This window comes from Musa acuminata, chromosome BXJ1-3, assembly GCF_036884655.1.
Source record: "Musa acuminata AAA Group cultivar baxijiao chromosome BXJ1-3, Cavendish_Baxijiao_AAA, whole genome shotgun sequence".
Lineage (NCBI taxonomy): Eukaryota > Viridiplantae > Streptophyta > Magnoliopsida > Zingiberales > Musaceae > Musa > Musa acuminata.
Window position 1 is genome coordinate 44,751,728 of NC_088329.1, and position 24,879 is coordinate 44,776,606.

Sequence of the window (24,879 nt, forward strand, 5' to 3'; positions counted from 1 at the left end):
CTGCCCGCAGGGAGCAAGATCGTACTTCTGGTAGCGTCTGACATCGATGTTGGCTTGACGTGAGGGATCGAGCCTGAGCAGGGTGTTAATGTACCTTGGTCGGCATTCCGGTCCGCGTTGACTAGGTGCTGTCAGGTCAACAGAGACATGATGCGTCATTTGGGACAGCTGACGTCACCCGAGTCTTATCATCATTATTACCCACATCAAATCAAGTTAAAATATATGTTAATCTTCACACACACAAAAAAATGAAAAATGATATATATTTTTTTAATTAAACATTAATGAAATATTAGTGCATACTGTGTTCAACATGTATGAGTTACCGTTTTCGCGCATGTGGTTGGATGCGCCGCGAGTGAAGGTGACATTACCGTCCCGGCGTTACCGACGGTGCCGCGGTTTCGGATTCCCACGCCTCCTTTTTCCGCTCTTTCCTTCTTTTTCCTTTTAAAAGAATGCCGCGTCGATTCGACGCAATTGCTTTGCATGCCCGCCCCATTTCCATATTGCGCTCCTTCACCAGTAGGTATCTGCCACTCCCTCTACCTAATCTTATCAGCAAACGCCATTCCCCCACCTCCTCTCACGTCTCTTATAACCTCCTCGCCTGCAGACTCGAACAAAGCGCCGAACTCCGACGTGCACCGGCGCTCACCATGAGATCCCCTCGTCGTCCTTGCTTTCTCGCCCTCCCTGTCCTCCTCCTCGTCCTCCTCGGCGCCGTCCTGCCCGCTCCCGCCGCCGCGTCTTCTGGCAAGGCTCTTGGCGGCTGGACGCCGATCAAGGACGTCAACGACCCCCACGTTCAAGAGATCGCCCAGTTCGCCGTCTCCGAGCACAACAAGCAGGCGAACTCCGCCCTCGCCCTTGGCAAGGTGGCGAAGGGCGAGACCCAGGTGGTGTCGGGGACGAACTACCGCCTCGTGCTGAGCGCGAGCGACGGGAGCGGCGCGTCGGCGAAGTATGAGGCTTTGGTGTGGGAGAAGCCGTGGGAGAAGTTCCGGCAGCTCACCTCCTTCAAGAAGCTGGTCAACAGCTAAAGAATAAGCGCACCTACGAGTCGCCGTACTTGTGTCGTCGATCTTCTCCGATCAATAAAGCCAATAAGATCTCGATCACTACGTCTCATGTTCTATTGCTCCTGTGATGTTGAATAGTGTGTGAGGGAGTAATATATCGTAAGAAATGTCTTCTGGTTCTCTTCTTCTCGTTGGATCTGTTTGAGATGGCTCTTCGTCTTGTGCTCCGCCATTAACTGCGATCCATAATGCCCAGATGATGCTTGTGTTAATGCCTGATCGAAGTTCAATTGCCGATGAAGTCGAGCAGTATGTAATCGAAATATCTGAGTTGGCCTCGAACTGCTTGTGGCTGTGGTCCTGAGGGAGACGCATCTTCCAGTCCGGAGATTGTTGCGTTTGCTGTAGATGTGGGCTCACAGGTTTGACTGGTTGTTGCCCGTCGCTGTTGCGTCTTCCACAATCTGCAGATGGTGGTTGCATTTATGCCCGCATGTTTCTTCTACTGCCACATTGAGTTAACCTGATAATTTTAATCCGCTCCGCGGTGCGTGGCATCAATCCGGTTGGATCGAACCCGGTTTGATGAAATTTGATTGAAAATAAGGCGAGATCCGAACATAATTATTGAGATTTGTTGGGCTTTGGCCTATTTCGGTGCAGGCCGGCCTCAACCCATCGCCACGTAGCAGCCAAATTGCTATCTCTCATATCGACCGATGAGACGCTGAAACACCAGAACAGAACGCCCACGCGGCATCTGTTTCCAGCTGTACTCGGCGGCCGCGGACTGCACACTGTGAAGCGCGCGCAGGCGGGCAGGATAAAATGGACGCTGTTCGGCATCCGGGATCCTAACCGTCCCCTCCGGTCGCCCCGCGTCGCTCATCCGTCCAACCACAAACGCACCGTCTTCACCCCCACCCCCAACACCTCCTTTTTGGCTACGCTACAAAGGAGAGAGAACGCGACAACGCTCGCCAACCGATCGATCGAAGCGGCCGTCCGCTCCGTTGATCTTCGACTTGGAGCAGTACGCGTTCTTTGCGATTCGGATTCGTTTCCCTTTTTCGAGGTCCATCGAGTTGCGTAGGATTCGTCGTCCATCGCCATGGTCTCGCTCGCCGATCCCTCCCGGAGTCCCTCCGCCTCCGCCGCCAGGATCCAGAGGTCGCTGGGCCGGTCCATGCGCACCATTCGCTCCAACTTGTACCGGGATGACCCGCCCCCCGACACTCCACTGGCGGCGCGCTCCGCTGCTGTCTCGGAGAATTTGACGGACTCCGTCGTCGACTTCCAGCTCCGGGAGCTCGCCGTCGGGCCACTCTTGCCCTCCGATTCCAAGTCCGCCGCCTCTTCCGCCAACTCGATGGCCGAGCTTCTCGAGCTCTCGCGAGATTTCTCCGACTGCTCCAGCATCAGCTACGATATCTCCGGCGAGCTCCAACGGCTGGCGTCCATCCCCCCGACGAAGGCGCCGCTAAGCCCCGCGGTGCCCGGACCGGGCGACCTCGAGGCCCTCGGACTAGGGTTTGGCTCGTTATCATCGTCGTCCGAGGCACTCGAAAGCGCTTCGCTCGAGAGCGTGAAACCGGCTGTGAGGGCGTGCGTGGAGGGCATGGGGTCCCCATCGCCGGAGACTCAACTCGCGGCGGCGGCGGGGATACGGCTCTTGGCGAAGCACCGGTCGGACTTCAGAGCGCTTATCGGGGCGTCGGGGGCGATCCCTGCGCTGGTGCCGCTGCTAAAGAGCAACGACCCGGCGACCCAGGAAAGCGCGGTGACCGCGATACTTAACATTTCGCTGGAGGAAGCCAACAAGAGGTCCATCACGGCGGCGGGAGCGATCAAGCCGTTGGTGTACGCGCTGCGGACGGGGACGGCGGTAACCAAGCAGAACGCGGCGTGCGCATTGCTCAGCCTGTCGACGATCGAGGAGAACCGGGCGACGATCGGGGCGTGCGGGGCGATCCCGCAGCTGGTGGCGCTGCTTATGGACGGCACGACCCGGGGGAAGAAGGACGCGCTGACGACGCTGTACAAGCTGTGCTCAACTCCGCGGAACAAGGAGCGGGCGGTGAGCGCGGGGGCGGTGCCGCTGCTGGTGGAGCTGGTGGGGGAGCGCTGCGGAGGCACAGCAGAAAAGGCGCTGGTGGTGCTCGGGACTCTGGCAGCGATACCGGAGGGAAGGGAGGCGATGGTGGAGGCCGGAGCGATCCCAGTACTCGTGGAGGCGATGGAGGCGGGACCGACGAGGGGGAAGGAGTTCGCCGTGCAGGCGCTGCTCCAGCTCTGCGCCGACAGCACCCGCAACCGAGGGCTCCTCATCCGCGAAGGCGCCATCCCGCCGCTAGTGGCGCTCTCATACTCCGGCTCCTCTCGGTCCAAGCACAAGGTAAGGAATCACCGGGCCTTCTTCTCCTCGAGTGCGCTCTTAGGAGATACTTCCTTTCCTAAAGCCATTTCTCCTCTGCAGGCGGAGATCCTCCTCGGGTACTTGCGGGAGCAGCAGCGGTAGGAAGGTGGGACTACGCCGGCCACGGCCAGGTAATGTTTATTTGGTAGTGACAGCGAATATTACCAAGTTACCCTTTGTGTATGTGCATATGTATTCTTCTCTACCTTAAATAACTATATAGATATATTTATTTATTGTAATGTGCGAGTGTGAAGATGTATTTATTAGCGTGTTTAGTAAGTTAGATATGGCCCATGTAATTGAATGGACGAGCACTAAAATCTCAATCATTACATTCCAATTGCCACCATTACGAATTCCACTACAATTAAGAACAGAACGTGGGCACTAAGACATCAATCTGAGTCATCATCATCACAAGCACGATACAAAAACTCAATCACATCCAAACAATCACACTAACAACAGGGTATCTGATGGCGATGGCATTAAAATGATGATGGTACAATTGGGCCGGTCCTGTGCTTCAAATCACGTAAGCAGAAATAGCTGTGACCAATGTCTTAGTTAAACAAAAATTATCCTACAATTGTCTCGAGATATATATATATATATATATTGTTAACAAGAGATATTTTAAAATTAAAAAGTATTTTTGTGACACTATAACAAGGAATAGTTTAGTAGAGGATATTGTATTAATTTGTTGTTATTAGAAACCTAATTGAGATATAAAAGATAGGAACATAATCATGTTCGAAATCACTAATCACGAATAATAATTGATAATAATGTGATAATAACAATAATTGATATATAAATAGAAAATATACTTCAGACTACTTTCCCTCCAAAAAAAAACCCTAATCCGCCAATTCTTCCCTCCCTTTTCCCCCGACGCTTCAAATCCCCACAACTTCTCTCCCCACCAAAATCTCACTCAAAATCATGAACTCGATGCGCTCAATAATTATCATGGCGATGAGATCCCGCCTCTTCCCAATCCCCTCTTCCTTCCACTCCCCGCCTCCCCACCTCCTCCCCTTGATACAATCCTCGCCATTACTCAGGTCCAGGGCTCAGCCGCTGCCCCTCTGCCTTGCTCGATCCCCATTCCGTTCTTCTAGTTCGTGCCCCGCCGTCGCCATCCTCGGCGCCCACGATCCGTTGCCGATGGAGTCACGGTCGCCGTTCGGCGAGATTCACGTGATCCTGGGCCCCATGTTCGCCGGAAAGGCCACCGCCCTCCTCCGCAGGATGCAGGACGAGGTGGACTGCGGAAGGTTTGGCTTCAAATTTTCGCTTTCCATCAACGGTCGTGTATTGTTCCTCTAAAACTTGCGCTTTCTCCCCCTCCCGAAGCAGATATGTGTTGATGGTTAAATCTGACAAGGATACAAGGTATGGATTGGATTCCGTGGTCACACACGATGGGATGAAAATGCCATGCTTTGCTCTTTCGGAGCTTTCGTCGTTCCGAGATAAATTAGGAACTGAAGCCTATGATAAGGTACAGAGAAGTTTATGCGCTTTGTTTTGCCAATAAAGTGCTTGGAAATATGTTTGTCAGTATCAATCTTCCAATAGCCATTACGGTCGAGTCACATATGAAGCTGACGCTGTTTATTTTGTGCAAGCTAAGTAAAATCATGTTGTCTAGGCTAATTAAAGTTGCAAAACTCTGAGCAGCTTAATTATCTGTCTCGTGTTATGGGTTTTGCTCTTGTTATGTTTGACGAAATCCAGTACAGCATATATGTATAACCCAGTGGACAATACTAGCGTGGTTACATGATTGTCTGGCTGATGGTCTGTCTTAAAAGTGCACTTCCTTATGAATTAGAATGTAATTGCCTCTAAAAGAAACTACAAAGTACCTGTGTATATGAAGTAGACCAGCATCAATGCTGCATCAGTGAGGACTAGCAGTTGGTCCTCCTTGGTTTGCTGTTCTATGCTGATTTTTCTATTTTTGGTGGATTTTGTAATAAAAAACCATGGTTGTCTTTTTGAAAGATGATATATTGGAGTTGCTGTATGAAATATGATTCTTTTATAACTAATGATGAGTATCATTGTTTTCTTTCTCTATGTGCAAATGCAATCATTTTTAGTATTTGCTTAATGTTATGCTCATGTTGACATTTTTGTATAGCTTAAGGTTGTACCATTCTTTTGTCCATGTTTTTCACTTTTACAACACAACCTATTGCTCTTATTATATAGATGATGTTGGCAACTTTGGTAGCTACTGATGCTATTTGAGTCTGCTGCATGTAATTTTGGCTGACTGCTGCAAGGTTGCATACACACACACACACACACACTTGTCTTCCTTTCCTTCATTCCTTCAATATTATTCACTAATCTGTCTAAAAATTTGTAGGATCCCTATATCTTAATTATTGATGTAAATCATGACAACATATTAAACCATTTAGATATGGACGAGCTAATGTTTACTTGATGTCTCTTTTTAAGAATGAGATTCTAAACACCATGCTGCTTGACTAGCTAGCAAGCACAATGATCTGGATTTCTTTGTACATGCATATATGTGGAATGACTGATCAAACACCATGGTGAAGATCCTTATTGTACATGTCTAATTCTGTTGCTGATGCTATGTCATGGTAGTTGAACGTGATAGGAATTGACGAAGCCCAATTCTTTCAAGATCTCTATGACTTCTGCTGCAATGCAGCAGATCATGACGGGAAGATTGTCGTCGTTGCAGGCCTGGATGGCGACTACTTAAGGTGATTTACCAACATTTACTAATGATGTTCCATGTCTCTTTAAAGAGGTTAGAAGAGCATGATGCGAATTGACTATTTCATTTACATGCTCTGATCTCGGTATAAACAATTTTCGATGTTCTAATAGTCTATACATCTCATGGGAGATTTGGCTGGATAATTGACAGAAAGAGTTTTGGCTCGGTGCTTGATATCGTTCCGCTAGCTGATTCTGTGACTAAGCTGACGGCATGGTGTGAGATTTGTGGTAGGCGGGCTTTCTTCACCCTCAGGAAGACCAATGAAACACAAACTGAGCTCATTGGTGGAGCTGATGTTTACATGCCTGTCTGTAGAGAGCACTATGTCGATGGGCAGGTTGCTATTGAAGCTACAAGGACTATATTGGCTGTCCGGAGTTCAACCCTGGCTCAAAGTGAAGTCATGTGAGTTGCTTAGATTTAGCAATCGCTATATGTATGGTTGGATTGTCAAGATTGTAACATCTCAAATTGCTGCTCAGTGCACACTACAACTGTGGCAGAATTTAAGGGTAGAAATAGTAACACCTATAAAAGTGTTAGCTTGCTCGATTTGATTTAATTCTTGTTGACCTTTTATCAAACACCTTAAAGCCACAAGCATTTGTGTTAGTGATCTCCAGCCAGAGTAGCTAGGAAAATTCTTAAGACAGTTCGTAATAGTGAGTCCATGTTTCGGAGGTCACGCGACCGCGTGTCACGTGTATCTCGTGTGTCTTTCGTTGGGCTTCGCGTAGGGCTGTAACGGTGATTTCGGGGGATCACGAGCCAGCCGTCGATTTCAAAAATCCCGACAGTGGTATTTTGGTTATTTTAGTAGCGCATCTAATTGATGATGCTTCCAAGTCAACTGCGTCACACTACTTAATGAGTAGCTGAAAAGTGATTTATTACCCAAACTACCCCTCGTGCCACCTAGTAAATCCCAAGCCCATCGGCCCTTCCCGTTCGTTTCTTTGCTTTCTTTCTCTCTCGCTCTCTCTCTGCTCTTGACTCACTGTTGGATCCAGAAATGGTGGGGAATCCGGAGCTGTCTGACGGAGATCTCGGAGGCAGAGGGGCCGCGGGCGGTCCGCCGGCGCCGGAGATGCCGTTCGAGGGTTGTGGCGCCGGAAGCGGTGGATGGAAGAGGGAAGAGATGTCCGGGAGGGTGGGGAGGCCGGATCCTGGGGTTTCGGCTCTCGCCGGGGCGAACGGAGCGAGGTACAAGTCTATGCCGCCGGCTCGGCTCCCGATCACGCGGGCGCCTTGCCTTACGATTCCCCCGGGGTTTAGCCCCTCCGCGCTCCTCGAGTCTCCCGTCCTCCTCACCAACATGAAGGTGCGAGATCTCTGTACTTGCTTCGTCTCCTTTTTGCTTTGCTCCATCGATTTCTCTGCATTTGTCGCATCTCTCTGACGTGGTCGATACTCGGTTGCGAAATGAGGACGCTTTTCTCACCAGTTGCTTATTTCGTGAGCTTTTTGTTTGGTAGATCGAAAGACCTTTTTTTCGTTTCGGTATATAATTATTATTCCTCAAGTGTACGAGATAGAAATTTTTGTACTAATCATCTAAAATTTCTTCATTCGTGGACATGGAAGTGTTCTGAATTTATGTGCATCGCGTAAGTAGGTCTGTAGTTAGTTTTAGTTCTATCGAGTTCAACAACTTACTCTTCAAGCGAGAGTGTCTCTTATTTTTAATTGAATCTAGATCAAGTGAAGTTGGTAGAACCACATTATCCATGGCCTTTAAATAAATTCTTATTCTCACTTTATAAAGATTCTGTTTCTTCGCCTTTATGCCGTTATCTGCGACATGAAATTATATAAAGACGCCATCTTTTTGTTGGGCATCTGTCTTACTCTAAAAAATCTCCATGTGTCCCTATTCTGATGGACTTGTGCTTCCAAACCCATCTTTTTCCGAGTTTTTCAGTTTTTTTCTGCTTATAGGGATCAATTGAGGCATCAGAATATTAGTGCTACTCCTAAGAATTCTAGTTAAAGATTAGTGGTAAGCTGTACGGTGAGTGCTTACTCTCATGCGTTTTTCTGGTGGCTATTAATAGGAATTAATTTTCAGTTTTAATTGACATAGTGATGCAGTTTTAGGTTTCTTTTACTCGAGCAGAAAAAAAAAAGTGATTCACATTTATGATTCTGAGAGCTTCTTTTGGTTGACTGTAACCTGGATGCAATTTTCTAATTATCTTAAATGCAGTTTTGACTGCTTTATGTATGAAAAAGAGCTCTTAGGTTGATCCTGATCCTGAACCAACTAGCCATATGGTATTGTGCCACTTTTCTTTCGAAATATCTTCTCAAATACCTAGCATTTATATTGTGTATTTGTGTTTCCTCGTGAAAATCTTTCTTTTGTTTTATTTGGATGAACAAGGTCTATGCTACTATTTTTGTGATTATTCATGCAGCAGAACATGGGGCATAAAGCTTGCATCTTTTGCTCTCTTTTTTAATGAATATCTCCCCGTATTTATGCTTCAAACATGAAGATATAATTATTGAATTTGTTTTTTTAACTTTTGCATTCTTTGGTGCAGGCGGAGCCTTCTCCAACTACTGGAACTCTCAATTTGTCCTCTGTTATAGACAAAACTGTTTGTTCGTACACATTATCTTCTACGAAGGATGCTTCAGATGTTAGTGCATATGATGGAGGGAATTCTGGAGATTTTGAGTTCAAACCCCATGTCCCAGCATCGTATAATCTAGGCCTATCTTCATTAAGATCTTTGGTAATTTCCAATCTTGTTTTAGGTAAATAGATAATGCATGTTGGTGCTATTTATTCTCTTTTTCTTTGACATTCTCACTTTGTGTCTGTGTAAATAACATCCTGTGAAGTGTGATTGCAAGTGTGAGAGAGGTAACAGTATAACCTAATTTTCTCGAGCCTATTTAAAATTGGTAAAGGCATCAATAACGATCACCATTCAGATGATTGGATTGAAATAAAATGACTGACTAGACAATAGCCGGTCTGGTCTTCACTACTTAATTAAATAGAAATAGAGTTGTGAATAAAGAGAGCAATTCATCGGATCTTAGAGTATGCAAATTATATGAATAGAATAGAAGAGATTAAGAGATAATTTGTTTTGCACCTCAACTGTGCTTTTATTTTAACAAAAAAAATGATGTTCTACAATGACTCCTAAGTAATTCACACCTAGAATTAATGGAATTGCTTAATGAGAATGTTGATTACACCCGCCTGATTTTCTTACATAATAACATGTCAAATATAAATGTGGTTTCACATTTTGCAGTTGCCTTGTTTTTCAATTAAAGAACCTGCTTTAGTTAATGCATATGAACCTGCCTACATTACATATGATCATTGGTTGTATTTTTCATGATATAGTATATTGTTCATTATAGGGTTCTGTAGGCATAATCCAAGCAGTGCAAGAGCCTCCCGTGCAGAATCAAATTCGATCTCAAGATCGTAACTGCATTACCTGCAACAATGAATTAGCTCCATTGGCATCAGCTCCAAATTCAACTACCAAAGTAACCAATTTGCGATCTAGCCTACCGGCTGAAGCAGCTTCTGGTGATTTACAACTGACAAAATGTTCAGAGCAAAGCTCACAGATGTCTCAGTCTGATCCTAGTGAACCTACACCATCAAGTTTACTTGAAAAATCTGCAGAAGATGGTTATAACTGGCGAAAGTATGGCCAGAAACATGTTAAAGGTAGTGAATATCCTCGGAGCTATTACAAATGCACCCATCCCAACTGTGAGATGAAGAAGCAAATAGAACGTTCTCATGATGGACAGATCACTGGAATCATTTATATAGGTAAGCATGATCATCCTAAGCCACATCCTAATCGCCGTTTAGCAGCTGGTGCAATTCTCTCCTGCCAAGAAGAGGAGAAAACTGATAACTTTTCTTCTTTGATGAGTGCTGAAGGTAAGAGAGTTTCATGAATGGAAATCACCTCCTCTTCGATAATCTTTTACTTACCCTTCTTTCATACTGATGCCTAAAATTTCCAGATGAGTCAACAAGTGCACCTGGCCCCACATATCATCAGGCTGATCGTAATAGTACTACCGAGTTGTCTCCTGCATCGATCAGTGAAAATGATGTTAAAGTTGGTTGTGGGCAATCCGATAATTGTGATGAGGTTGCTGGAGATGCTGATCTGGAGTCAAAGCGCAGGTGCCCTTTTTTATTGCAAGAGTCCAAAGTCCACATGTAAGAGGCAATCATGTTAACTAATTACTTGATCTTGTAATATCTATAATCAGGAAGATAGAAATTAATAACAACGATGCTGCTTCAATTGGCAAACTGAACCATGAACCACGTGTCGTTGTGCAAACTTTGAGCGAAGTTGATATCTTGGATGATGGTTATCGTTGGCGGAAGTATGGGCAGAAAGTAGTTAAAGGGAATCCTAATCCAAGGTAAGGTTCATTTTAGATGCATTTTGGTTTTTCACTGACGATACTTCTTTTCTTGTCTGCATTTGTTTTGCTTTGCTTGTGACCCTTTGACAAATAGTTCAAGATATAAAAGAAAGCTATTACAGTTTTGCGGCACGATTCACGTGTGTTAATTTTTTGTTTCTGCTTTTGTGTTTGTTTATCCAGTCTCCTGATGTTTCTTTTAATGTTGGTTTATCTAGTCTCCTGCTGATGATTGGATATAAAACAGCTTTTCATAGTTCTTTGGAATATAGTGTCCTAGGTTTTTCAAGCTTACTATTTTTTTTTTATGTCTGGTCCTCTGTGGCAGTATGGTATGTCTGGTCTGAGACTCAGAGAGACTAGCAAGTTTCTATACTTCTTGTTCGAGTTCTTTCCAACTTTTCCTTTCTAATTTCCACATGAAACTGAGCACTTAATTGTCTTGGAATTTATATTTATCCTATTTAAGAAAGATAAACTACTTTATCTTAGGTTCATATTCTTTTGACTGTATAATTATTAGCAGAAGAATGTTTAGATGGCTGCTAGGACGAAATATCTTGGAGGTAGTTAATGAAGGATGTCATCTCCAACCAATGTGTTAAAGCCTAGATGCTGGTGTTTCATTAAACTAGATTTTTTTAAGGGAGAGGAAGCATATAAAACCTTGTTCCTGTTACCTATTAGATTTCATTTGCAGAAGATGGCAATTGTTAATTTTGACTTGCACATAGGTTGGCCGGGTTGGGGGGGTGGGGTACCTGCTTTTTTGCAGTCTCTACATTTAGTTGTATCCTTTATCTTTCTCAACAATGGTTTTTGATTTTCTGTCACAATTACATTCTGGTTAGTTGTTACCAAGGATTTCCATGCCAATTGGCATGATCTGACACATGATGTGCTTGGAAAGTATTGGAATATATTAATGCTAAGTCATGCTGGTGGTGTCCATTCTGACAGGCATAACGCATATAGGTTGTGGCAACACCTCCATGCCATGGAATGCAATCCAAGCATCTAGGCACAAGGCCTTGTTGAATGGCACAGGCATCATGGCAAGTTTTTTCTCGTCTGGCATGCTCCCATGTAAGCATATGGGCCCATGCCAGCAAGGCACACATGATTAGCACATGCAATCCTTGTTGCAACATGATATCCAAAACTGTAACTGTGATTCTTAAATATTGGGGCACTCATCAGTTAGTAGCCTATTTTCTTCAGTCTTCCACTGTCATTTCATTAAATGTCAAAATATATCATAGACAAATCAACTCTTGAGTGGACATATAAATACACTCAAGATAGGTAATAGGGGAACAAGCTAATATATTATAAACAGTATACACCGTCGTAGCATTTGGATCATCTTGGATTGGTGTTGATTCTGATGATAAATCTTTAGTTATCAGTTTGTATATACAACATCCGCACAGTACTTGAACAGTCCAACTTACCATGATGTAGGTTAACATATGTGCTGGTCTTTGTTTCCTCGGGTACTATCTTTTTACTAATGTGTTACTAACTTATCTGAGACATATTATGATCTCTTACATACTGTTGGGCAATAAAAAGAAATGAACCTTAATGTGTTGTTTGATTTGCCTCTTGGCAGTCCTCGGTAGATTTTGACTTGCTTTACTGGTAGATCTATGGCATTTATTACTCTGTGCCTCGTTGATCTACAGGAGTTACTACAAGTGCACCAGTGCTGGCTGCCCTGTTAGGAAACATGTTGAGAGGGCATCGCATGATCCAAAGGCGGTAATTACCACATATGAGGGCAAGCATAATCATGATGTACCTGCAGCAAAGACTGCCAACCATGAGGCATCTGCATCAATGGTCACAGATGGTGACAATTCTCTGAGCATCCATGCTTCAGCTGCTCTGAATGGTATGATGAGGATGAGACACTTCACCCACCCCTTCATTCAAATGGAGAGCAACGCAATCAGCCTTGACCTTGGTGTTGGCATCAGCCCCGTTCAAAGTGAGATCACGAATGAAAAGCAGCAATGTTTGGAAAACTTCCAAATTCAGCACCACCAACCACAATGTGTTGATTCTGGTAACCTGGCGATTCAAACGACTCCATTGTCAAATTTCCATGGAAGTTCACACACTAGAATCTATCCGTCCGGAGAAGACAAGGGTGAGGGATTTACATTTAAGGCAACACCTATGTCATCTGATATGTACTATTCGGCCGCAGGAAATTTAGTGATGGGTCCATGAGAACTGCATGCAATTCAAGGTATCTTTAACGTTTTATGTCAAAATAAAGATTGTATGTTATTTTCTGGCAAACCATGTTCCACGATGACGTCTTTATTTGTCTACTACATTGCTATATCCTGCAAATATACACCACTGGATCTTCTTCTAAGCATTAAGCGAGCAGTTCTCGTTTGCTGTCAGATCTCTTAAGCTATGAATTGATATACCGAATTTTTTCAGAGGCAGGTCAGATAACTCCTTGCTAATGTATAAAATAACACTGGAAAATGGGGGAAGAATTAAGCAGCTCTGTAGACCATGCATTGTGTTTACAAGATGCTTTCTTCGATGGTGCCTGATCCAGGAGCTTGGCAAACAAAATGATCTATTGATGGAACTGTGTTTGATGTTGTCTCCATAGGGTTCCTCTGAACCATAAGACAATGTTCTTGGATGTTGTTGCTTTGGTCTGCCTATTCTTGTCCTTTGACTAACTTTCAAGCTCAAACCTATTTTGAGAATTCACCTACATAGCAACATATTACTTCAGCATGGCCAAATGTTGCCTTTGTTCTTACAGCTTGTGACAGGGTAGCAGATGAAGAAGAAGGGAAATCAGCTGGAAAGGTACCATATATCTTCTTGCCGCCTAATTAAATGCCATAAATGTTACAGTTGATGTACATTTCATACAATCTATGTCAAAATTGCCATATTCTATCAGATGAATACCGAGTTGGCAATTTCATTATGAGTAGATTATGAACAGTATATTGTGAATTTTATATAGCTTTTTATAAAAAAAAAATTATTATTCTTTTTTATAGGTTTGTGGATTATTTGTCTCATATTATATTAGTGGAAGAAAATTTACATAACTATTATACTTCGAATCTTGCAAGCCTTTTGAAGTGTGCCTCCTCCTCGAGACACCCAAACAGTTGAAGCGACGTTGGGCGCACGGAGTCGCAACCGTAACGCAACTTCCGATGTGGCATTTCCGCATTCGAATTGGACGTGGCGTTGATCACTGACGACTCGTGTGGCCCACACGAGCGAAACTTCTGGAATAATTGTTTTGAATAATTATTATTTTATATATTTAGGTAATAAAATTATTTAGAAGTGAAAATAAATTGGAATTAGACATGAAATAGGCAATCTCATTCTCCTAATAAACTATAAATAGAAATTTAATATCTTGCATGAGTGAGAGAACTAAGCCTTATTAAATAAAAAGTATTTATTTAACTTAAAACTCAATATATATATAATTGATAATTTAAAAGATAATAAAAATTAAAATTATATTTTTTTTAATTATTATTTTTATAGAGGTAGGCAATAATATTATGATTGCCAATTAGTTAATTAAATGTGGGGTTACGCATTAAAGCGGGTGTTATTATTTTAGATACACATGACATGATTAAATGTGATGGGTATATAAACATTGGTGACGCGAGGATTTATTGTACAGCTCTCTGTCTCCCTATCTGCTCCTCCTCATTAATGCTCTCTTGCCTTGCAGCGGGATCGCAAGGACCGGTGGTGGTGGCTTCGCATGCAATAAAGCGAGCTTGTTTTGTTTGATGGAACATTTTGGGTGGTGGGTTTAGTAGATTGGTGTTGTGGTTTTGTTTAAGTTGGTGTGATCAAACTGATTTCGTCGTCATATCTTCGGAAAAAAGGTTGGATTTTTTTTTTATGAGGAGGCATCTCAAAGGAGTTATTTTGTTTCATTTTTGTGTGCTGCTGGTTCGGATTTTGTTGATGAGTTTTCTCTTGAAGGGGTTTTCTGATTGCATTCGTCGGGGTGGGAGTTTGGTTTCTGCAAAATCCCTCGTGTTCCTTCAATCTCCTTCCCCTTTGATTTGGTTTGCTGCTGTTTCGACGGAAATTTGTTGTGGGTTGTACATAAATCTTGGAGTTGTCTGCCAAAAGGGAGTGATTTGCTTTCGTCTTTTGGCTTCTGTTGCATCGATTCCTAATTTTTCAAGTTGTTTTTCTCTCTCTTGTCTTTTTTTTTCTTTTTTCTTTTTTGTCCCCCCTTAATTTTGTTATATTTCCAATAGCTTAGAGATTGTTCCCATCCACACCTTTTGGTCGCAATAAGCTACCGGTTAAGATTTAGCGCTGTTTGCAAGTCAATTTTTGTGGGAAGAAAAGGGAAATCATGCATTTCTATGGTAAATGGCTGCATTTTCCCCATCCATCCTTTTCCGGTTCTTCTTGTAGAATTCTAATGGTGATGGTGGTGGTGGTGATTGTGATATCAATTGCTTTCTCTTACAGTAATGTTGCTTTCTTTACTACAACTTGTTGTTTCGAGTGTTGGCGCATTCCACATTGAGTTTTAGTGTTCAGAGCTCTTTGAGAGGGTGGTGTTGTGTCACCGGAGCGGCTATTTTCTTATGGAGCTGTTCTTTGAAGACACTGTTCCTGCCTCCCATTTGTGTTAATTCGTATACCAACTATTCGCATGACCTTTTGATTCTCCTCTCTGATGTGTTCTGTGACAGAATTCCACAGATGGAGGTGGCCGACTTCACTAAGATCGTGATCCACAGAATCCAAAAGCTTGAACCCGAGAATGCTATGAAGCTCATTGGCTACCTTCTCTTGAAGTACACAGATCAAGAAATCATGGAATTTGCTTTTGGGCCTGACCATCAGATCCTTTCTCTGATAAGTGAAGCCAAAGCATATCTTAATTTGTCTCACAAGTCTAGCATTTCTAGTCCTATGCAGTCCCTCCTTGATCAGCAGCTCCACCATATGTCATCTTCTTCCCCGACCATTCCACTTCCTTTCCCTTCGCCGTCCAACTTTCGCGGCCCTGCTCCACCGCTGGACCCTCATCTACCATCTGATCAGATGCCAATTTCTCATAATTTAGGACTCCCACCTTCTTCATATGCTGATCTGATCGGAGGGCTTTATGACCAAGCTGAACTCCTGAGCTTGAAGAGCCAGTTGCATCATTTCCATAACAGCTACTTCCCCGAGGCTACGTTGGCTAGAGATTTGGGTTCGAGGACCAACATGAGGTTGCGCCCTGGGTGGTTGGAATCTCTGCCCAGAGCTTGCCATTACTATTACAAGGGCTACTGTAAGAATGGCTTCAACTGTCGGTTCTTCCATGGTCAGGCCATCCCCGATGGTTTCTCTGCTATACATAATCCAAATATGAATGAGTCTGGTAATGATGATCATGTTTTTGCACCCGAGTCTCTTCGAAAGTTAGAATTTGAGATCGCAGAGCTCTTGAAATCAAAGCAAGGGATGCCTGTTTCTATAGCCTCTTTGCCGACCATGTATCTTGAGAAGTATGGTAAAATGCTTCAGGCTGATGGATACCTAACAGAGAGCCAGCGTCACGGGAAGGGTGGCCTCAGCTTGACAAGGTTGCTCAGCCGATTGAATAACAGTATTCGGATTATTGACAGGTACTTCATTATTCTACGGGGCTGTTTTATTTTTTTCTCAGAGCTTGTGGTTCAATGTTTCCTGAAAAAGGGCCATCTGCAAATGCTTGGAAAGTAATAGCTTATTATGGTTCAAATGCAGACCGCATGGGCAGCATTCGGTTGTCCTTGCAGAAGATGCTCCCAAGTATATGGAGTACTGGAGTGAGAGAAATGATCACGGAGCAGTAATCGCTAGCTCCCATCAGATATATCTTACTTTCCCAGCTGAAAGCACATTTACCGAGGAAGATGTTTTTAATTATTTCAAGTAATTCATCGGTTCCCTTTCTCCTATTATTACAGGTTAAGTGCATATGTGTATATGCTCAAAGTTATCTTCCTTCGTAACAGTCAGTACGGTCCTGTGCATGATGTGAGGATTCCACGGCAAGAGAAGCGTATGTTTGGGTTCGTGAGTTTCCTCTATCCAGAGACTGTGAAAATAATTTTGGCAAAAGGACATCCCCATTATATCTGTGGTGCACGGGTTCTGGTTAAGCCATATAAGGAAAAATCAAAATTCGCAGACAAGTAAATGGATTCTCCTGCTCATCTTAATTATTTTATTTTTCTTCAGTTTATCATTTCTTGTGGGGGACATGCTCATCTTTTCCTCAGGCGTATATCTTAATTGGGTAATTTTCAGATGTCATCTTTCCTGTTTATCTCTGTTCAGAGACGCTGTGAATTTCTGAATGAGGAAACATTAGCGCAAGCTTTTAGTGATATAGGGATACTGAGGATCCTTTTGATTTCTTTGGGATCTACAATTTTCGCATCAAATAAACACTGGCTTGATATTTTTATACAAAACCTACCAAGTATTATATTGAAATTTGCGAAGGACATACTTCTTAATTGGATTGGTCCCTTTCCTGCGGGCGCCCATAGTTGGCAATATTTTTGGCATATTCACTCTCCTTATGAAAAGATCTTGAATTGCCCAAGAATTCTCATGTTGACTACTTTGTTTGATGTGAAGAATTCTCATGTTGAATTGGATCCTCTTATCATGCGTGCGAAGAATATATGTATTTTTTTTCTTTTCCCTTGTAGCTAGCGCATAAAATTAGCAAGCATTTTGCTTCAATGATCGCAGCTGGAACAATTAGTAGTTGTCTCATTATGTGTGCCATCTCACTTGCAGAAAGTATGCCGAGAAAATGGGACCTCCTGTTTATTTCCCTTCTCAATGTTCTGCAACGGACCAGAACCCTGATACAAGTTAGTGCAATCACCAGATGGTTTGCTTTTCGTATTACACATCCATCGCATATAATCTTAACATACGTTTCGACGTAATGGCTCTGTATACATCGCAGTGCTCGGTATATCTGAAAGTGATGGATGTTTTCAAAGGCAGCTGTCTGGAGATTATGACCTTGCTATTGAACTTGAAAGAAGACGCCTGTTTGATCTGCAGCTCACCGCCAAGCAACCGAAACCACAATCATATTTCAACTATGGAATGGAAGAATTAAAAGTTCTCGATGGTAAATTAATATAGTACATTCCATTTCTAGTTTTTCTGGCATCATCTCAGATCGTTCTAATATTCTGATGTAAACTCAAAATCTTCAGTTGCAGATGATCTCGACCATCATTCGACCATTCCAAAGAGTGGCTTCGCGACTGACCACGTAGCGAGGCAGACATGTGACAATTACAACAACAGAAATAGGTAATCTGTAATCAAATAAGAGATATCACATTTTGTTGACCATGATAGTTAATATATGATATGATATGATATAATAACTGCAATGCTAGCAGAATAGCACTTGCCATTTCATGTTTCTGTCGCTCTTAAAGCCTTACGACCTGCTATTAATTCCTTTTGCAGTGACCACATAGAACTTCCAGATAGTCCATTTGCTTCTCATCTTGGAAGCGGCGTTTCCTCAATCATATAGAGACTGACAACGACGATACTTAAATTTAGATCACACGCCCAGAACTGCTTTTACATCTTTTTTATCTTCTCAAGCATCGTCATCCGGAGGAAGCTCTTTACCGATCAGCGTCAAAGGCAGAAGCTTCCACCAGAGGAAGATAACACATGTGATAGAAAGAAAAGCTACATTAAATAGGAATCAAATCATCAAAAGACAAGCATATATGATGTGATGCTCAGTAATAGATAACTGTAAGACGCTTAGTTAGTGCTCATACAATGTTGTTGACATTTTACATACTACAATAGTTTGACCAAAATTATGCTTTCTCTACATACAAAAGTCAAGTTGGATGGTCATTTGATCTGTAGATACAAAGTTCTTTTTAGTTCCCAAGTTCTCATTTGCGATTGCGATCATGCTTCGACGGTTATATGAATTTATTTTTATTATGTGTCAGCTTCACTTTGAACTGTGCAGGTTGTCATCTTTGTCTTTTCAAGTTCTTCAGCCACCATGATTGATGAATCCTTTGTGATCTCCAGAGCTCATTTATTCCCATGTATGCCCCACACAAAACATAGCTGGAAAGCAGTCCGTCCCAAAAGCAAAGCAAAGCAAAGCAAAGCAAACGAAACAGATGCAGTGTCGGGGAAGAATCACATCCAAGTCGGAATCCTTGGCCTCTCGATCGAGATCGAACGGTCGAGCAAGCCGACCATCCATGGTGGCCGTCTTCTACCTCCAGCTTTCGTCTTTGTCGGGCCCCGCCGCCCTCACCTCGGCTCTTCGCCGAAACGAGAGGCCGCGCCTTGTCCCCATTGCGGGCCCCACCGCGGCTTGCTCGGTGCCGTCGCCGTCGCCGTCGCCGTCTTTTCCGGATCACGTTCCGCCGAGACGACCCACGACGGCCGTCCATTCCCGATCGAGAGGATTAGGTTCGTTGTCTTCTTTCCGCCAATGTCGGATCGCGTGCAGGACCGCGGAGGCATTCATGGTGATGCACCACTCCTACCCACCTTCTCCTCCTCATCAGACCCTGCCGATGCCTACTGCACAACGACTGCTGCTCTGCGCCGTACATTTGATGATCTCAGCAACAGCACATGCTGGCTGACACGATCCGAGTTGGTCTCCGAGGTTGACTCACTGTCGACACGGATTTTTGTTGGACTAAATCTTGACTCCACGTGGACTTATTGCACGCCGCCAATAGGGTTTCAAAACTGGGCTAATTAGCCCGGCCCAATCTACTGAAATAGGAGCCCAAGCCCAATTTGACCGGGCTATAATTATGCTAATAATAATAATAATAATAATAATTTGGTCTGCAGTTATGGTTTGATAATAACTTGACCCTCTTTGATCATGCTTTAAGAACGACATCTCCATCATTTGATTCCAATCATGATCGATCGTTTTGGCCTAATTTAGCCTCTGCCACTGATGACTGAGGTGGATATTTGGATAAGCCGATATGCTCCGCGTACCGAGACTCTTACCCCTCGGGTTTATACCCGTCGGGCCCCACGTATCGGGTGTCTGAGCGTTGTGGTTGGGTATGGGGAAGATCGAGTATTTGGGGAAGAACGAATGGTGGCCCAAATCGTAACGGCCGTGACCCGTTCTGACGGAACGTGTTAAGGTCACCGCATGGCCACCTCATTCCAGCACCGCCCGTGCCCCCCCTGTAGCCGCTGGAACCGGTCACCTCCGGTGCTGGGACCTTCCGTAATGACCTAAATGCCCCTCCACGGTTGCAGGACGTGATGGGATATGGTCCCGTGATTTGGGATAGCTTTGTTGTCATTTTGGTCATTTGGGGCAGAAATCAAAAGGGATTGACCAAATTAGGGGCCGCGATTCACTGTGCGGGCGAAAACAGCCAGCCAACTGTACACCATAAACAAGTAGAGGGGGATAACAAAGAACGTAAATGTTAAAGAAAGGATTTGGGAATCGAGTCAGAGACTTCGGAGAGAAGGGAGAGAGAGAGAGAGAGAGAGAGTAGAGTCTCTTCTTCTGTCCATGATGGTATGACATGGAGGGAGGAGGTACATTTCCATTTCCATTACATTGTTCTCAAAGTTCATGCATTGTCCTCTGTTAGGGCATGTGGTGAAGATCGTGTTGTAGTTATTTGTTTTGCATTTGTGATACATAAACTGATTTTTTGTTTTGTTTTTGATTTCTTGTTCTTGAGGGTTGTTTGTTTGAAACACTGATTTACCTCATTTTCCAGTTTTGTTTTTAGAAAATGCTTTACATCTCTTTGATTCATATCATTAGAATGGTTCAGTTTGAATTTGAGATATTGGTATGAGATCTTATTTGATTCATCTTTTGTTTCAAGTTTTTAAATTAGGGTTGGAATACTGACTGATTTTTATTTAGAGTTTATACCAATCATTCACAGTGCCATTATTCCTTCTCTTTCTGACAAAAATGTGTTCTTTTGCCATATCTATAGTTCTGATGATGTATTTTACAGCTCATTCTACATAATTTATGTACATTGTTATCGGTAGAATTCTATAGTTTGCTATTTTTTTCCCTCTTATTATGTATTTCTAATCACAGAGACTAGATCCTATGATATGGATTTCTTTGAATTGGCCAAGATCATCTTTGGTAGAGTCCAAAAACTGGAACCAGAGAATGTTGTGAAGATACTGGGATGCATATTCTTGAAAGAGCCTCGTGGGCAAGAAATGGTTCAACTGGCATTCGGTCCCGATACCATGTTGCTCTCGAAGATAATCGATGCCAAGATCATGCTTGGCATGTTGTCATCCAAGAGCTGCGTGCCCGAAATGCAGATCGGTTCTTACCCTCCTCCTGGATCGCACACCTTTTCCTCTCCTGTGAATTTTCATGTTACACCAACTTTTTGGGATCCTCAGTTTGCTGCTGAGCATCATCCTCCATCCCATAACTTTGATTTTGTTCCACAAGCATATGCTGATTCGTTAGCCGATGAATTCCTGCTTCACAATCAGCCCCAAGCAGTGAAGCAACTGGATTCTACTAACCATATTGGCAATTATTACTACTCGGAAGCTTCATTGAGTGGCAGCATGGCTTCGAGGACTACCAGGAGATCACACAGCCTATCGGACTTACCTATCAAGGCTTGCCATTACTTCAACAAGGGTTACTGCAAACATGGATCGAACTGTAGGTACTCGCATGCTCAGTCGTTTCCAGATGGTTATTCTCATGTATTTAGCCCCAGCACGAATGACTATGTGAACGAGGACCACACCTTCATGCCTAAGTCGCTTGAGAGGCTGGAAATGGAGATCATAGAACTTCTGAGATCAAAGAGGGGAATGGCTGTGTCTACTGCCTCATTGCCTCTGCTGTACTCTGAGAAGTATGGAAAGAACATCCAGGCCGAGGGGTACCTCACGGAGAGCCAGCGACATGGGAAGACCGGTTTCAACTTGACAAAGCTGCTTTCTCACTTGAAGAAGAGCATCCGGCTAATCGAGAGGTACTAGAAGTGGAACAACTCACTTTTGCCGGATTTCTTGGAGCCACCAATGAACATTGAGTTTTACTCCTGATGGTTGGCTTTATTCTGATTGCTTATTCGTCTGATATTTGTATTTCTGGATGACAGACCACACGGGCAACATTCAGTAATTCTAGCAGAAGATGCTCCGAGATATATGGAGTTCAGGAATGAGAGAAATGATTTAGCTTCAACAGTTTCTAGTTCTCACCAGATTTATCTTACATTCCCAGCTGAAAGCACATTTACCGAGGATGATGTTTCCAACTATTTCAAGTAATCAAATGTGTATATTGGACATTATAAATGGGTAAATATTTTTATCCTGTCGTCTAACACTCATTTTGCAGGCAATTTGGACAAGTGCGTGATGTTAGGATCCCTTGTCAAGACAAACGTATGTTTGGGTTTGTCAGCTTCGTCCATCCTGAGACCGTCAACGTGATTCTTATGAAGAGAAATCCCCATTACATATGTGGTGCCCGTGTTTTAGTCAAGCCATACAGGGAAAAATCAAAAGTTATCGACAGGTTAATTCCTATTTGTAGCATGCTTTGATTCTCTGATTGTGCAATGCCTTTGGTATTAAACATTGCCTTTCAAAACTGATAAATTTATTTTGTTTGTCATTGTTTACATTTTTGCTAACTTTTATTGCAGCAAGATCTACTGCTGGAATTTGCCTGTTTGCCACACATGATCTTATAGATCAAGAAAATTCTATGATATAATAGGTCATGTGTTAGCAAATGAAACATATGACTACTGTTTTTGTAAGGAACTTTAACTGAAGTATTCATTTAACCAAACAAAGACATATTTGTTTTATCGAGAAAACTATGATTTTAGCATTCTTCTATATGAGAATATTTTAGTCCAACAACTACATAAAAGACATTTACTTTGTCACTAAGAAAAGGAAAGGTGTTTTTTTAGTAATTTGATTGTATAGTTATCTAAAAACAGGAAGACAGGATAATAGTTGTGTGCTTGTTTCAAACTGATGGTAGATTGCCATGATGTTGATAGCTTGTTGTCATCACATACTCCATCAAACTTTGAAGTTCTCCTGTATTGGTCTGGTCTGACCTGACAAATTGATGACACTTCATCTGATTTCTGATGCATTGGTGGTGTTTGTCTTCTCAATCATGTGCCTTTAGCTATGTAGAGGAATTCGTAGTACGGTGACAAGTTCATTATTACAGGCCAATTTGCACTGCTACAAAAAAGCAAAAAAACATTATTTCCCCCTGAAATCTTAAACAATCTGCAACGATTTGAGGGGGAGAAAAAAATGTGACTTGAAATGTTGCTACCAAAATGGCGAGGAGTGAGACAAAAGGAGAGACGAAGAGCGTTTTTTACATCATGTTGATTTCCTAAACGGGGATTCAGGAACATTATTAGCTTAGCTTAGAAATGGCAATGTGTTCCGCTTTATGTTTGTGCTACTGCTATGTACCTAAAAGTTAGTTCAGTGATGTCACTTGATTGATTGTGAACAACATTAAGAGGAACATTATTAGCTTTAGCTTAGACATAGCAATGTGTTCCACTTTATGTTTGTGCTACCGCTATGTACCTAAAAGTTAGTACATCATTAAGAGGAACTTTGGTTTGGTGATCAAAGTTTCTGTTAATTTATTTTGATCCTGCAGAAGCTTGAATTTGTACATTTCATCGCATTTAAAAAGCTGCTTCTAACAGTTTGGACTACATATATAGCTTAGATAATCTGCTTATAATAAAATTGCTTCAGACCATATATTCTTCCTTTCATTGATCTCTATATCTATGATTGAATCATGTTTTGTGATGCAGAATGTACTCAGACAAAATAAAGCCACATTACCCTTCTCGTTATCTCGATGTAGATCATGATGTTCATTCTGGTGAGTAGGACTTGCAATATTTAATTAATGCAATTTTTTTTTCCTGCTAAGATATTGATGTTTGGTGCTTCCAACTGCATTACCAATTATCCAGTGCCTCGAGAATCTGATACGTCAAGCTTACTTGGAAATCATCTGATTGAGAAGGAAATGATGGAACATCTCTCTGGATTGAACCTGGCACCTAAGACACTAACCCAGCATGATTACTTGGGTCATGGAGTGGAAGACTTGAAGGTTTCTGAAGGTATGACACAACCCTTATATTGATTGACAAAATATTTTAATTTTTGTTTTCATCACTAGCTAACATCTATTTATCTGATTGTCCATTATTGTCAGGTCCTAGTAATTTATTTCTAGATCACTTCAGCTATTCATTTGATGCTATGAATAATGGCTCCACAAGTTATGACAAAGCTAGGCAAACAAGCAACTCATTTGGTGACCAGGAAAAGTAAGTGAGATATTACTCCTATGGAACAACATTATCATCTAGTCTTGTCTTGTAATTGCAATACTCTCATATGCAGTTTTTCAATTATAAGTAACTGATAAAAATGATGGACAGTTGTTTGCTACAATATCAAGAATTATTATCCTACTTCAAAACAATTAAAGTAAGATTTTTTTTACACAATTAAAGCTTTTGCAATTTGCTAGCATTCTTCTTCTTAGATAATCTTTATTATGGAAAAGATCACTACATTATTATTTTAGTAGTCAACTGCATTTAGACAAATTCCTTTTCGGTCGACATACTTGTTAAGATGTCTCATATGATTTTTCTATGGTGTATGCAGTGGCCATGTTGAACTCCCAGAGAGCCCTTTTGCATCTCCATCAGTAGGAAGCAGCATATCTACAGTCATATGAAATACTCTGAAGACTCCATTTAAAAATTGGATACATCGGTTGACTCGGGCCAACTAATCAATGGAAGTTCCATGAGCTCTATACCCAACGACTAAGAGACAAGTGCTTCTCCATTTGTTACTTGGGAAGCCTAGGAAGGCACAGCTACACGTTTCAAGGCAGCACCACACTTGTCATTGTATATACTGAAGCAAAATTTCTGTTTTCTTAGAAGAGAACGGCTAACTTATCATATAGATGAAAGACAAGGAGTATCAAAGTTAGAAGAAACAAAGCTAAAATATGATACATGAGATGGCATACAGCATACATCACTAATTGCTAATTTCAGTGGCTATTTGAGGTCATGGCT

At 42.5% G+C, this 24,879-nt stretch overlaps 6 protein-coding genes across 10 annotated transcripts; all 6 read left to right on the forward strand.

Annotated features, from left to right (window-relative positions):
• Positions 1-407: 407 nt before the first annotated feature.
• Positions 408-1,214, forward strand: LOC103979878 (cysteine proteinase inhibitor 1). Its single transcript, XM_065144414.1, has 2 exons — positions 408-532; positions 620-1,214. Exons 1-2 carry the CDS (start codon positions 462-464, stop codon positions 1,044-1,046), a joined length of 498 nt encoding a protein of 165 aa, XP_065000486.1. The 5' UTR covers positions 408-461; the 3' UTR covers positions 1,047-1,214.
• Positions 1,215-1,355: 141 nt separating this feature from the next.
• LOC135634138 (U-box domain-containing protein 4-like) lies at positions 1,356-3,683 on the forward strand. Its single transcript, XM_065144392.1, has 2 exons — positions 1,356-3,420; positions 3,502-3,683. The coding sequence occupies exons 1-2, from the start codon at positions 2,137-2,139 to the stop codon at positions 3,541-3,543; spliced, it is 1,326 nt and encodes a 441-aa protein (XP_065000464.1). The 5' UTR covers positions 1,356-2,136; the 3' UTR covers positions 3,544-3,683.
• A 133-nt stretch (positions 3,684-3,816) lies between these two features.
• Positions 3,817-7,055, forward strand: LOC135634144 (thymidine kinase-like). The gene is made up of 4 exons (XM_065144402.1): positions 3,817-4,727; positions 4,810-4,954; positions 6,082-6,203; positions 6,371-7,055. The coding sequence occupies exons 1-4, from the start codon at positions 4,393-4,395 to the stop codon at positions 6,630-6,632; spliced, it is 864 nt and encodes a 287-aa protein (XP_065000474.1). The 5' UTR covers positions 3,817-4,392; the 3' UTR covers positions 6,633-7,055.
• Positions 7,056-7,174: 119 nt separating this feature from the next.
• LOC135581285 (WRKY transcription factor SUSIBA2-like) lies at positions 7,175-13,696 on the forward strand. Of its 2 annotated transcripts, XM_065144334.1 has the most exons (7): positions 7,175-7,544; positions 8,770-8,964; positions 9,611-10,151; positions 10,238-10,403; positions 10,493-10,651; positions 12,343-12,911; positions 13,115-13,696. In XM_065144334.1, exons 1-6 carry the CDS (start codon positions 7,236-7,238, stop codon positions 12,890-12,892), a joined length of 1,920 nt encoding a protein of 639 aa, XP_065000406.1. In that variant the 5' UTR covers positions 7,175-7,235; the 3' UTR covers positions 12,893-12,911; positions 13,115-13,696. The 2 variants fall into 2 exon arrangements, with proteins under 2 accessions (XP_065000406.1, XP_065000403.1); XM_065144331.1 differs by lacking the exon at positions 13,115-13,696 and having other exon boundaries at positions 12,343-13,046.
• Positions 13,697-14,333: 637 nt separating this feature from the next.
• Positions 14,334-18,572, forward strand: LOC135581287 (zinc finger CCCH domain-containing protein 18-like). 4 transcript variants are annotated; one of them, XM_065144440.1, is made up of 8 exons: positions 14,334-14,483; positions 15,397-16,323; positions 16,445-16,612; positions 16,696-16,875; positions 17,492-17,568; positions 17,667-17,837; positions 17,926-18,025; positions 18,188-18,572. In XM_065144440.1, exons 2-8 carry the CDS (start codon positions 15,407-15,409, stop codon positions 18,255-18,257), a joined length of 1,683 nt encoding a protein of 560 aa, XP_065000512.1. In that variant the 5' UTR covers positions 14,334-14,483; positions 15,397-15,406; the 3' UTR covers positions 18,258-18,572. The 4 variants fall into 4 exon arrangements, with proteins under 4 accessions (XP_065000512.1, XP_065000506.1, XP_065000499.1 ...); XM_065144434.1 differs by having other exon boundaries at positions 14,345-14,565; XM_065144427.1 differs by lacking the exon at positions 14,334-14,483 and having other exon boundaries at positions 15,070-16,323.
• Positions 18,573-20,138: 1,566 nt separating this feature from the next.
• LOC103979872 (zinc finger CCCH domain-containing protein 18-like) lies at positions 20,139-24,874 on the forward strand. Its single transcript, XM_009396102.3, has 8 exons — positions 20,139-20,293; positions 20,820-21,735; positions 21,865-22,032; positions 22,107-22,286; positions 23,581-23,651; positions 23,746-23,898; positions 23,994-24,108; positions 24,455-24,874. The coding sequence occupies exons 1-8, from the start codon at positions 20,281-20,283 to the stop codon at positions 24,525-24,527; spliced, it is 1,689 nt and encodes a 562-aa protein (XP_009394377.2). The 5' UTR covers positions 20,139-20,280; the 3' UTR covers positions 24,528-24,874.
• The last annotated feature ends 5 nt before the right edge of the window (positions 24,875-24,879 follow it).